The sequence below is a fragment of the Crocodylus siamensis genome, chromosome 10 (genome assembly GCF_052110815.1).
Source record: "Crocodylus siamensis isolate JL-2025a chromosome 10, ASM5211081v1, whole genome shotgun sequence".
NCBI classification, from domain to species: Eukaryota; Metazoa; Chordata; order Crocodylia; family Crocodylidae; genus Crocodylus; species Crocodylus siamensis.
Genome location: NC_143404.1, coordinates 43962853 through 43975078, shown reverse-complemented (window position 1 = coordinate 43975078; position 12226 = coordinate 43962853). Strand labels below are relative to the sequence as shown.

At 58.2% G+C, this 12226-nt stretch overlaps 1 protein-coding gene across 1 annotated transcript in view; it reads right to left on the bottom strand.

The window, feature by feature from the left end:
* Positions 1–3067, bottom strand: part of LOC149856525 (glutathione synthetase-like) — a 17074-nt gene extending 14007 nt beyond the window's left edge. The window contains exon 1 of the mRNA XM_090064075.1: positions 3039–3067. Within this exon, the coding sequence (XP_089920201.1) occupies positions 3039–3067 (29 nt within the window). The remainder of the gene's footprint in view (positions 1–3038) is intronic.
* Positions 3068–12226: the final 9159 nt, after the last annotated feature.

Sequence of the window (12226 nt, the reverse complement as noted above, 5' to 3'; positions counted from 1 at the left end):
TTTGCAATGATATGCCAGCATGTAAACACACCTTGCAAAAAAAGGCAGTTAAATGTGTGGCGGATTGGGAGAACTGAGAGGCAGGCACAGAACTGGTGGCTGACAGGGCTTTGTGGATCAACATGAGGAGCAGCAACTGCAGGGTCTGGGTCCATGAAAGCAGCTTTGACGAATCATTCTGATGACTTGGAACAATCAACCGTGGCTGGAGATGTTCTGAATGACTAGGATGACATTTAATCACATCGTCTTGATGCTGGGGTTGAAAACAGTGAGGCAGGCCATGCGTCAAGCCATCAGGCTGGGCAAGAGGGTGGCCATGGCCATCATGAAACTGGCCACCCCTGCCAGCCTCTGCTACATTGCCAACTAGTTTGGCATGGCTCTCTGCATGGCCGGGATGGCAACTTGCAAGCATTGGTGGATTAATTCATGGACCAGTTGGGCATAAGCCCGGGGGCCCCTACCAATTTGGGGCCCCAGGATCCTCATCAGCAGGGAAGTGAAAGCTGCAGTTTTAAACTCAGTGCCCATCTTTGGCACCAAGTTTAAAACTGTGGCTTTCACATTTGTTTCCTTGGGATCTGAAAGCATTGCCCCTTCACCAATGGGGCTGTGGAAAGGGGCCCACAGGGCTGGGTTTGGGTGGGAGAGCCATGCTGCACCTGGGGGAGAGGGGCAGGCTGGGCAGCACTGTGTCTGGGGGGAGGGGGCTGAACTGGGCTGGGAGAGCTGTTCCCCACCTGGCAGGAGGTTGAGGCCAGGCTGGGCCATAAGCCCCATGCTGCGCTGTGCCTTTGCAGGAGGCAGTTCTGGGAGAACTTTGAGTGCTGTAGCACCCCCAAAATTCATCTTAGCCTCCTGCAGCCACCCCTCCCAGTACCCATGCCCACTCGCAGAGACATGGCATGGGACCGCTGGCTCGGCCCAGCCCAGCCCAGCCCAGCGGGCCCACTGCATCTGCCTGGACAGCGAACAGCAGTTCCCTGAGTGTAACTATAGCAGTGGCCGGGGAGGGGGGGGAGCAAGACTGAGCTGCAGGAGGCTGGTGGCAGGGGAGGGAGGCATGGGTAGAGGGGGATAGAGGGCTGCCTCCATGATCAAGAGTGGGGGAGGGGGAGGTATTCTGAGGGGAAAGTGTGTTTCTGTGTGTTTGTGTGGGTCTCTGTGTAAGTGTGTGGGTCTGTGTCTGTTTGTGTGGGTCTGGGTCTGTGTGTGTCTGTGTGTGTGCCTGTGTGTCAGTCTGTGTCTATCTGTGTGTGGGTCTCTGTGTATGTATGTGCGTCTGGGTTTGTGGATGTCTCTGTGTATGTGGGTCTGTGTGTGTGTGTGTGTGTGTGTGTGTGTCTGGGGTGAGGTCTCTGTGTATGTGGATCTGTGTATGTGTGTGTGCCGAACCCAGGCCTATGTGTGGGTCTGGGTTTGGGTCGCTGTGTGTGTTGGTCTGTGTCCATGTGCAGAGAGGGTGCAGTTTATGTGCCTGTGTCTGTGCCCACCTGTGTACATGCACATTGGGTCATAGTGGGGGCAGGGAGCAGGGAGAAAAGGCGGGCATATGCCCCCCCAGCCCAGAAGTGTCCACCCAGCCTCCCCTGCCAGCAGTAGGAGGGGAAGTGGCCACTCTGCCCCCCTGCAGCCTAGCTCCCATTGGGGGGGCTCAAATTTTGTGCTTGCCCAGGGCCACAGTGCACCTGAATCCGCCTCTGCTTGCAAAATATGCCAGTTGCTGCAGGACATCATGGCAACAACTTTATTTGCCCCAGTAATCCCCAGGATGGCTTCTGTGCCATAGCTAACTGCATGGGGGCTTTAGACAGCACGCACATCCCTGTTCTATCCCCTTCTATGCCTAACTGCATGGGGGCTTTAGACAGCACACACATCCCCATGCTATCCCCCTCTCAGGTGAGTCACTCATTCACAAATAGGAAGGGATTTGCCTTGGTGATCCTGCAAGCCATGGCAGATCACCAGGGCTAGTTCATAAACTTTTGTACAGGCTGGGCAGGCAACGTGCATGATGCACGTGTGTTTAGAAACTCTCTGTTGCCTGGTTTGATGGAGAAAGCACACTATGCACCTGTAGTCCTCAACACAGTGATCCATGGTGTTCCTGCCCGCCCCAGCTTATTATAGCGGATGCGGCTTACCCACCCAAGCCCTGGCTCATGAAGCCATATGGAGGACATGTAACTGACCTGCAGAAGATGGCTTTCAACAACCATCTCAGCAAATGCAGGATGGCTGCTGAATGTGCCTTTGGCCACCTCAAAGCACGGTGGAGGGCACTGAACTGTAGGCTTGATTTGGAGCCAGAAAAACATAATGGTCTTTAAGGTGGCAGCTTTCATGCTCCACAATATTTTGAAACCACGGAGGAGGTTTTCAGTGAGTTGTGGACTGGAGAAGCATGGGAGGCAACAGGCATTCAAAGACATGGGTGTGAAGCCAAAGCCCTGTGGCACGGGTGAGGGGTGGAGGGGGTTAGACCCATGCATGACTCATACCCTGACATCTGGCACTGGTCCACAAGTCTAGCTAACCTAGCCTCTGTGGATGGATCACGTCCTGTGAAGGGTTAATAAAACTTGGGGGAGGGTTAGTATGAGCCTGCAGGAGTTTGTGGCTTCTTGGTGGGTGGGGAATTGAGTAAAGTCTCTGCTGTTGCTGCAGCTTGGTGGGGGACTGCAGCTGCACAGCCCTGTTGGGTGAGCCCAGAGCCAGCGTGGGGCCCAGGTTGGCTGCGTGGGCAGGTTACTGAGTGGGCTGGTACTGAGTGCAGGGGGAAAAAGTGACCCCCACCCCCACCCCCACCCTATGGCTGGTGCCCCACACTGCAGTCGCTCGCAGCTCATATAGGGCTGTGTGTGCCTGTTCAGGACAGCCCCGCATGGGCTGCAAGCAACTGCAGTAGGGAGCAAGGGCCATGGTGTGGGGGAAGGGATGCTTTTCCTCACACACAGCTTTTCCCTGGGCCACTCTTCCCTGGGGTCCTTCCCTGACCGGGGTCCTCCCCTGCCCTCCCCCCAGCCCCTTACCTGAGGTTCCGGAGCCAGAGGAGCCTCATGGTCCCAGGCCAGAAGCCCCTGCTGGAGCTTCTGACTGGGGGGAGGCAGGCAGGCGGGCCCTGCTGTTGCAGAAGCCTGCTAGAGCTTCCCCTGGGTCCTACTGCCCCTGGTTCCTGTCATTTTTTATGGGAGCCAAGGGCAGATAAATAATAATTTTTTAAATTTTTTAGGGACCATGCAGGATGGATAGAATGGCCTTGCAGGCCAGATTTGGCTCATGGGCCCCAACCCTCCCCCCCACTCATTCCACCTACAGTGCCCACCCCCACCAGTGCAGAGAAGCCACTAGGGGGAGAGGCGGATGCTTCCACTTCCGCCCTGCCTGCCCTGACCTCCCCGATTGGGCTGGGGTGGTCAGCGATTGTGGCACTGAGGCCCCGTCAGATGACGGGGCTCAGGCCTCCTGCAAGTTGCCCTCCGCCACAGCTTTGGCTGAGCTGGCTGGCTCTGGGGAGACAGGCCAGACACAGTCTGGCCCATCCTCTGTGAAGGATGGGTCATCTGCCACAAAGCAAAAGAAGAAGAACAACAACAAGGAGAAAAAAGTGAAAGGGACCCCTCAGGACTCCCCATCCCCACTGAGGCCTTCCTCAGCTGGTGCTGGGGAGGCCCCTGCTGGAGAGTCCGGCCCTGCTCCGGCTGTCATGTCAGTGACCCTGTTGACCGGGGATGAGGGCAGTTTGGAGGTGGGGGAGGCGAAGACAGGGGTCATTAATGCCTCGCCCATCTCCCAGCTCTCGGAGATGAGTGGCAAGAAGACGTACACACAATGTGTCGCTTCTGGAGGTCTGACCCAGGGAGCAGCAGAGGAGTCTCCTGACCTCTTGGTCACGTCCCAGGCCACTGAATTAGATGAGGAGGCTTGTGAGATGGAAATCCAGCTTTCTGAGTGTCGCAAGCGACCTCGAGAGCAGGATGACCTCTCCCCCCCCAAGAAGGTGGGGCTTGCTCTTCAAGAGCCAGACCTCGACCTAGATGATCAGAGGAGGTTGATGGGCTTGGATATTGAGGGTGTGGATGCAGTGGTCCCAGCCAGTGTGCGGCCTTGCCGCTCCTCTGTGGGAAATGTGCAGCCCATGTTGGCACCCTGCCCGGGTCGGTCCTAACTATGGAGGGCTTTTGACCTTTCTAAAGCAAACGAAAGGACAAAAGAACATAGCGGCGCGCTGCCTGGCAAGGCCAGGTGTTCTTGAGTCACAGCACCAACCTTAGCACCGGGGTCACGACTCTCCTATCATCACAACTACAGCATGACACAGTGGTGGCACGAGAGGTTGTCCCCGGCCGCCTGTTGACGGTCCGCGTCACCGTAGCGCAACACCATTTGCTGCTCGTCAACATCTATGCACCTTCTGATGGCCAGGAGAGGGTCACTTTCTTTGAAACCTTGGCTGGCCTTTTGCGCGATGTCAGCGAGGACGATGACCTGCTTCTTGTAGGAGGGGACTTTAATTGTACCTCCGATACCCTGCTTGACCGTACGGGGCCCGAGCCTCACCTGCCCTCAGCCCGCAAGCTGCAGTCCGTCTTGGAGACTGCAGGCCTCGTCGATGTCTGGCGAGCCGTGCACCCTGATGCGCGCCAGTACACCTGGGCCAGGATGAGTGCCGGGGGTCTTACTATGGCCCGCCTCGACCGTATTTATGTCACTAGGCACCACCTACCACTCCTACGTAGCGGCCGCATCGTTCCCTCGGGCCTGTCAGACCACGGCCTGGCTTTTTGTGAACTGAGTCTGCCAGGGAGAACATGCGCACGAGCGCTTTATTGGTGCTTCAACATCAGCCTGCTTCAAGACTCTTACTTCTGGGACTGCTTTGCCAACTTTTGGCAGAGCTGGGAGGCCACAAGACCGAATTACTCCTCCTGGAAGCTATGGTGGGATGTGGGCAAGGTACAGATCTGGGCCTTTTGCCAGCAGTACATTCAGCTGGCCACAAATGAACTGCGCCGCCATATCAGAGAGCTGAAGGAGGACGTGGTAAAGCTCAAGGCTGCCCTACTGGCAGCCGGCAGTGATGCGGTGCTGTGCGAGAGCCTCCGGTTCCGGAAGAAGTGCCTGTGTGACTTGGAGGAGAGTGCGGCCCGTGGAGCAAGGATCCGCGCCCGCTGCCAAGGGCTGGCTGAAACAGATGCCCCGACCCGCTTCTTCTTCAACCTGGAGCGATGGCGAGCAGCGAGCAAAGTCTTAAATCACCTCAAGACCTCTGAGGGCCAGGTCATCACTGACCCACGTGAAGTACGTGAGCATGCTGTTGCTTTCTATCGTGACCTGTTTGCGGCTGAGCCGTCCTGCCCTGATGCCGTGCGGGAACTCCATGTGGGCCTGCCACACCTTGGTGCCCTGGAGGCTGGTGAGCTTGAGCAGGAGTTGTCTCTGGCAGAGCTGGCAGCGGCTGCAGCTGGCCTCGCCTCCGGCAAAGCCCCAGGCCTCGATGGGTTACCTGCGGAGTTCTACAAGGCTTTCTGGCCTCTTCTCGGCCCCTGCCTCCTGCGCGTTTTCCAGGAGAGTCTTGCCGAGAAGGTCTTGCCGATTAGTTGCCACTGTGCAGTGCTCATGTTGCTGCCCAAGAAAGGAGACCTTAGCTGCATTAAGAACTGGCGGCCAGTCTCCATGCTGTGCACAGATTACAAGATCTTGGCCACCTGACTCCACACTGTCATGGCCTCTGTCACTGGGCCTGAGCAGAGCTACTGCGTGCTGGGCAGAACCATCCAAGACAACCTGTTTCTGCTGCACAACCTACTTACAGCCAGTGAACTCTTTGGACTGGACGCTGGCCTTATCTCTCTGGACCAGGAGAAAGCCTCTGACTGGGTGGACCACGCCTACCTCTTTTGGACCCTGGAGGCCTTTGGCTTTGGGCCCCTTTTCACCGGCGCCCTCCGGGTCTTGTATCGAGACACTTCCAGCCTTCTCAAGGTGAACGGCATGCTCTGTGCCCCGTTCCCCGCATGCAGAGGCATCCATCAGGGCTGCCCCCTGTCCGGCATGCTTTATGCCCTGGCCATTGAGCCATTGCTGCATGCGCTGCGGCGCCACCTGAGCGGTGTGGCCTTGCCACCAGCCATGGGCCCGTCCGTTGCCTCTTCATTGCGGCTCTCAGCATACGCAGATGACGTGACCATCTTCCTTAATGCCCAGGAAGACGTGGAGGCCCTGACAGCCTGCCAGTGAGCCTACAAACGCGCCTCTTCAGCCCGTATCAACTGGGCCAAAAACGATACCCTGCTGCTTGGAGAGTGGATCGCCATGACCCCCCCGGACTTGCCTGGGGGCCTCACCTGGTGCCGCGAGAGCCTTAAGATCCTGGGTGTGTTCCTGGGGCCACCGACCTTCATGGCGCGCAACTGGGACGGCCTCAAGGAGGGAGTGAAGGCCTGCCTACAAAGGTGGCACTGGCACCTACCCAGCCTCTCCTACCATGGATGCACCCTCATCGTGAACAACCTAGTGGTGGCGACCCTGTGGCATCAGTGCGCTGTACTCGATCCTCCAGAGGACCTGCTCAAGAGACTCCAGCGCCTCCTGGTTGACTTCTTCTGGGACGGGTGCCACTGGCTCCCATGACCTGTCCTTTACCTACCTGTGACTGAGGAGGGCCAGAGTTTGGTTGACCTGGCGAGCAGGGTGGTCGCCTTCTGCCTCCAGGCCCTCCAGCAACTCCTGTACAGCGAGGAGTGCCCACCTTGGCAACACCTGGCATGCCGGTTTCTGCAGAGGGTGGGGGCCCTCGGCTTTGACCGGAGCTCTTCCTGTTGGACCTTATGCTTTTGAACTGGGCCGTGCTTCCAGCCTTTTACTGTAGCGTGGTATGAGCCTGGCAAGTCACTTTCCACCTCCAGTCCCAGGCCCGTCACCTCCAGTTCCCGCAGTTGCTGGGGGAACCCCTGGTGCACAACCCAGCGCTGAGGCGCCCTGTGCCGAGCTTGGCCTCTGCCAGTCTCATGGCCACTCTTATTCAGGCACGTGTTCTCCACCTGAGTCACCTCCTTGACCCCGCTCGGTCAGCCTGGCTCTCGCCCAAGGCCTTGAGCAGCCGGCTGGGCATGCGCTGCATTCACAGTGTGGGCCGTCTCCTGTGTGACATCTGGGCTGCCCTCCCATTGGAGGCGGCAGCCGCCCTGGAGGACCATCTCTGGGAGGGCCAGGTCCCCTGCACTGAGGATGCCCTGAGCAAGGCTTTCCCTGCGTTACCAGTCACCCCAGCTGTGGCCAACAATCTGGCCAGCGGCCCTGGCACCCTGCTGATGCTCCCTGTGCCTCCTGACAGGGACACGGGTTGTCCTTTTACTTCTCTGTCGCGTAGAGGTTTATATGCCTGGGTGGTTCACGTCCACCACGCCCAAGTGCTGGCGGGCCACCCCGATACACCGTGGCGACGGTGCCTGGGGCCGCCAGATTCCCCACCGGCCCACCTGGGCACATTGTATAAGCTGCCAATCGCCAAGAAGACTGGTGACCTGCAGTGGTGGTTGCTGCACGGCATCCTAGCCACTGGCACGTTTGCGTCCCACTTGGACCCAGCCGCCTCGACAGCCTGTCCCTTCTGCCCAGGGGGTGTTGAGGAGACCCTCTTTCACGCTTTCCTGGACTGCCCCCACCTGCAGCCACTCTTGGTCACCCTTGGCCCGCTGCTGCAGGCTCTGGGCAGGAGCTTTTCGGAGACCACCTACGTGTGCTCCTACCCGTACCGGGCGGCTGAGAAGGGCCCCGTCTGCCTGGCCAACTTTGTACTGGGTCAGGCCAAGTTGGCTGTCCTCAAGAGCCGCCGAAACCGGCTTGCCAGGACCGACTCAGATGATGCCCTGTAGCTTTTCCGCCTCCTGGTGCAGGCGTGCCTCTCGCTGGAGTTTGTGCACGCTGTGCTCCGGCGGGCGGTGCCCGTCTTTGACACGCACTGGGCCCTTGAGGGAGTGCTGTGCCAGGTGGAGGACAGCCGTCTCAAATACGCACTCTGATGTCATGACTGGTCTGGGCGACCGGGCTGGTTCGGTGTCGAACTGCGACTTCCAGCTCGTGCCGCATCCTGGGCCCTCACCAGGCTGCTTTTTTGCTTGCTTTTTGTGTGGAAGTTGAAGGTTTTGTTACGTGTATGATGGGATGGAGCAGGGTCTGAATTGTTTATGACTGTGTGGCCGGCATGCCGACCGTGTAATTAGCATGTAAGACACGACGTGAAATGCAGCGAAGGTGTCTGTCACGGTGTGATGTGTTGGTTGGTTTGGTTTGGTTTGGTAGTAAGTTGTTTGTGTTTTCGCTTTGTAAGCGGCCACCATTGTTGTATATCTGAACCCTTGAATAAAGTAATTAAAAAGTCAAAGTCTTTCTTTCTTTCTTTCTATGTAGCACTGTGTGTGTGTGCGTGCATGTGTAATCATGGCACCTCCTGAAAAAATAAAGAGAGATTTAAAATAAAGATGCGTCATGCTTTCTTTATTTGGTGGAATAGTGTGGGAGTTCATGTGGTTTGGGGGTGTGGGAGGGATTGCAGTGATGACGTGGGGCATGGCAGGTTGCTGATCATGGCTGTGCCCCAGTGGCAGACCACACTATCACCGCCACAAGATGCCAGGGAGCCTGTGGTACAACTCCATGCTATGCCAAGTGCCCACTGCACACCCTGACAACAGGACTAGTGCTAGCTAAGGGAAGAAGCTTTAGCCATCCCAAAATTGCATGTCTGGCTGATATCCATAGAAACCCCTGGTCAGTGCTATCACAGAGTAGCTGCTGCAGGGGTCTCCAGGGAAACTGTCCCAAGACACAATGGCAGGGGCTGCTGGGAAATGTAGTCCATTACTGATAGAAAAAACATGGTGGGACAGAGCAATAGATCCCCCCAGCCCTTGTGCCAGTAATGTGGTACCTGGTGATGGTCCTGGTGGTCCACCGCGTACTGTTTCCATGGTCCCCCCAGCCACCATGCCCATGACCCAGGAAAAGCAGCTGCCAAAGGATAAAGCAAGGTGCTAGAGCAACCAATGGTAAGTCTGCAATTAAGGGGGTGTGCCTTGACACATGTTTACACTTACATATTTCAGGGTAATTTTCCTATTTCTTATCATTGCATTCTGGAAACCCAGTGCATGGTGGATACAGAGTGCGAGACTTATTGCCTAGGACAGGGGTGGGCAATTATTTCTGGCAGAGCGCTGCTTACCAAGATTTAGCAAGCATGCACCTGTCAAGGGCCACATGGGTAGCCCCGCCCCTTGACAGGTGCCCCGCCTCCTGGTCACCACCTTGGGACCAGAAGTCCCGCCACCTAACATCTAAACTTTGCCATCAGAAGTCCTACCCCTTGCCCCCAGAAACACTCCTTTCAGCAAGGGGCTTTGCCATCTCAGGTAGGCTCTGGAGCGGTGAGAGACGCGCGGGTGAAGCCCGCTGCGCCCCCACTCCCCCGAAGCCCCCCAGACATCCCCCTCAGCAGCCGCCGAGCCCCTTGACGACCCCCAGCACAGCCGGAGGTAAGCGGGCTCATGGTGGGAAGGGGTTAACTCCTCGCTTGCTGGGAGGAGGCCGCTGCCCGGTGCCGGGCCGGGTCAAGCCCCCACCCAGGCCCCTACTTGGCCCAGCCCCCCAGGGAGCCCTGCCACCGGAGCCGCGCGAACAGGCTGCGTAAACAGGCGCTTGAGTTAGCGCGGAGTTCGCACAGGGAGGGCGTGGGAGGGCACGAGACCCTGCCTGCGACCCCCCCCCCCAGCCATAGCCAGCCCCAGCCGTAGCCAGCCTACCAGAGGCATGACACGGATGGGCACGCGCCGCACCCCGAGGGTCCCCTCGGGCTCTGCGGCCCCCCCCATCGGGCACCTCAGAGACAGCCACCCAGACGGAGCCCATGGTTCTGGGCTCCACGCAGACGGAGCCCCTGGCTCTTGGCTGCGGGGGCTGCCTGTCCCTTTTTCAGGCTCTGGGGCCCAGGAGCATGGCCCCCTCCCCTTGCGGGGTCTGCTCCCTACTGGGGTCTCTGGCGCACCAGCTGGAGGAGCTCCAGGCCACAGTCCAGAGACTGCGTGCCATCAGGGACTGCGAGCAGGAGATAGACTCCTACTGCCAGCCCCTTCTCCCCCGGGAGCCGCAGGGGAGAGCTCCGTCTCCCTCCGCGACTAAGGAGGACTCTGGGACTTCCCACTCTGCCCAGTCAGGGGCATGGACCAAGGTGGTCAAGGGCCCCAAGGCCTGCCCAGTCAGGGGCATGGACCAAGGTGGTCAAGGGCCCCAAGGCCCGCCGCACCAAGGCAGCTGCCCCGCCGGAGCTTAGCAACAGGTTCGCATCTCTTGCAGCCCCAGCAGAGCCCGTGCAGTTGCCAGCTCCCGCAGGCAACCCAGGCTCGACCGCAGCTACTGGCCCCGCTCTCCCCAAGACAAAGCATAAGGTATTTGTTGTGGGAGACTCCATCCTGCGGGGCACTGAGGGGGCAATCTGCCGCCCCGACCCCTTAGCCCGGGAAGTCTGCTGCTTCCCGGGGGCCCGCATCCGAGACATTGCAGAGAGGATCCCGCAGCTCCTCCGGCCCACAGACCACTACCCCATGCTCCTTATTCATGTGGGCACAAATGACACGGCTCGGAGCACCCCCAGCCAGGTCATGAGGCGCTACAGGGAGTTGGGCTTAGGGGTCTGGGAGCTCAGGTGGTGTTTTCCTCGATCCTCCCAGTCTCAGGCTATGGGCTGAGGAGGGAAAGGAGGATCCACGCGGTGAACCAAAGACTGCGGCGCTGGTGTTATCGGGAAGGCTTTGGCTTCCAGGACCACAGCCCGCTCTTTGGAGAGAGAGGCAGCGAGCTGCTGGGAAGAGATGGCCTCCACCTCTCTCCTCTGGGGAGGAGGCTCTTCTCAGCCAGGCTGGCTGACCTGCTCCACCGGGCTTTAAACTAAGCCCGCTGGGGGATGGGGGGACTACTGCCCCTGCTGGCCCACTGAACGGCCCTTGCAAAGCCAGTAGACCAAGGCACTTAAGAGGGCACTTAAGGGAGCTCACCCCTGCCCCAGCCCTGGCACAATCTGTGGGCAAGGCAAGAGCCCCCAAGGGCACACTTGCCTGCCTGTACACTAATGCCAGGAGCCTGGGCAACAAGTCCTGCTCAGTGCAAAGAAATATGATGTCATTGGGATAACGGAGACCTTGTGGGACTCCACCCATGACTGGACCACGGGTATAGAGGGCTATACCCTATACAGGAGGGATCGTGTTGACAAAAGGGGCGGGGGTGTAGCTCTCTATGTGAAGGAAAGCTACATGTCCCTGCAAGCTGATGTTGGCGACTGGCATGGACAGCTAGAGACCCTCTGGGTAAAAATTCGTGGGGAATTCGGCACAGGGGACACAACAGTGGGAGTCTACTACAGACCTCCCACTCAAAGTCCCGAGCTTGACCAGGAGTTCACCCGGGAACTGACTGAGGCCGCTTGCTCCAGGACCTTGGTTGTCATGGGTGACTTCAATTACTCGGACATCTCATGGGAAGATCACTCAGCTAAATCTGAGCAGGCGCAAAGCTTTCTCTCGTGCGTGGATGACCTCTACCTGACCCAAGAAGTCTATGGGCCAACGAGAGGCAAAGCGCTGCTTGACCTGGTACTGGCTACGGGGGATGACCTAATCGGCGACCTAGTGATTGATGTGAAGTTGGGTGACAGCGACCACGAGCTGATCACCTTCACCATCCGCCGTAAAGCTGGCAAGTCAGTCAGCAACACAGAAGTCCTTGACTTCAGAAAAGCCGACTTTGACAAGCTCAAGAGGCTAGTCGGTCAGGCCCTCAGGGACCACGACCCCAGGGAGATCGGAGTTCAAGAAGAGTGGTTGCTTCTCAAGGAAGCGATCCTCAATGCACAAGCTAAATCTATTCCAACACGGAGGAAAGGCAGCAAGAAGGCACAGCAGCCCTCCTGGCTCTCCAGAGACCTAGCGGACCTACTGTGGCTAAAAAGGAAAGCCTACAAAGGATGGAGGACGGGATTCACCTCCAAGGAGGATTACTCCGCGCTGGTCCGGTCCTGCAGGGAGCAAACTAGGAAAGCCAAGGCTGCAACTGAACTCCAACTAGCTTCAGGCATCAAGGACAACAAAAAGTCCTTTTTCAGGTATGTGGGGAGCCAGAGGAAAAGCAAGGGCAATGTTGGACCCCTGCTAAACCAGATGGGGCA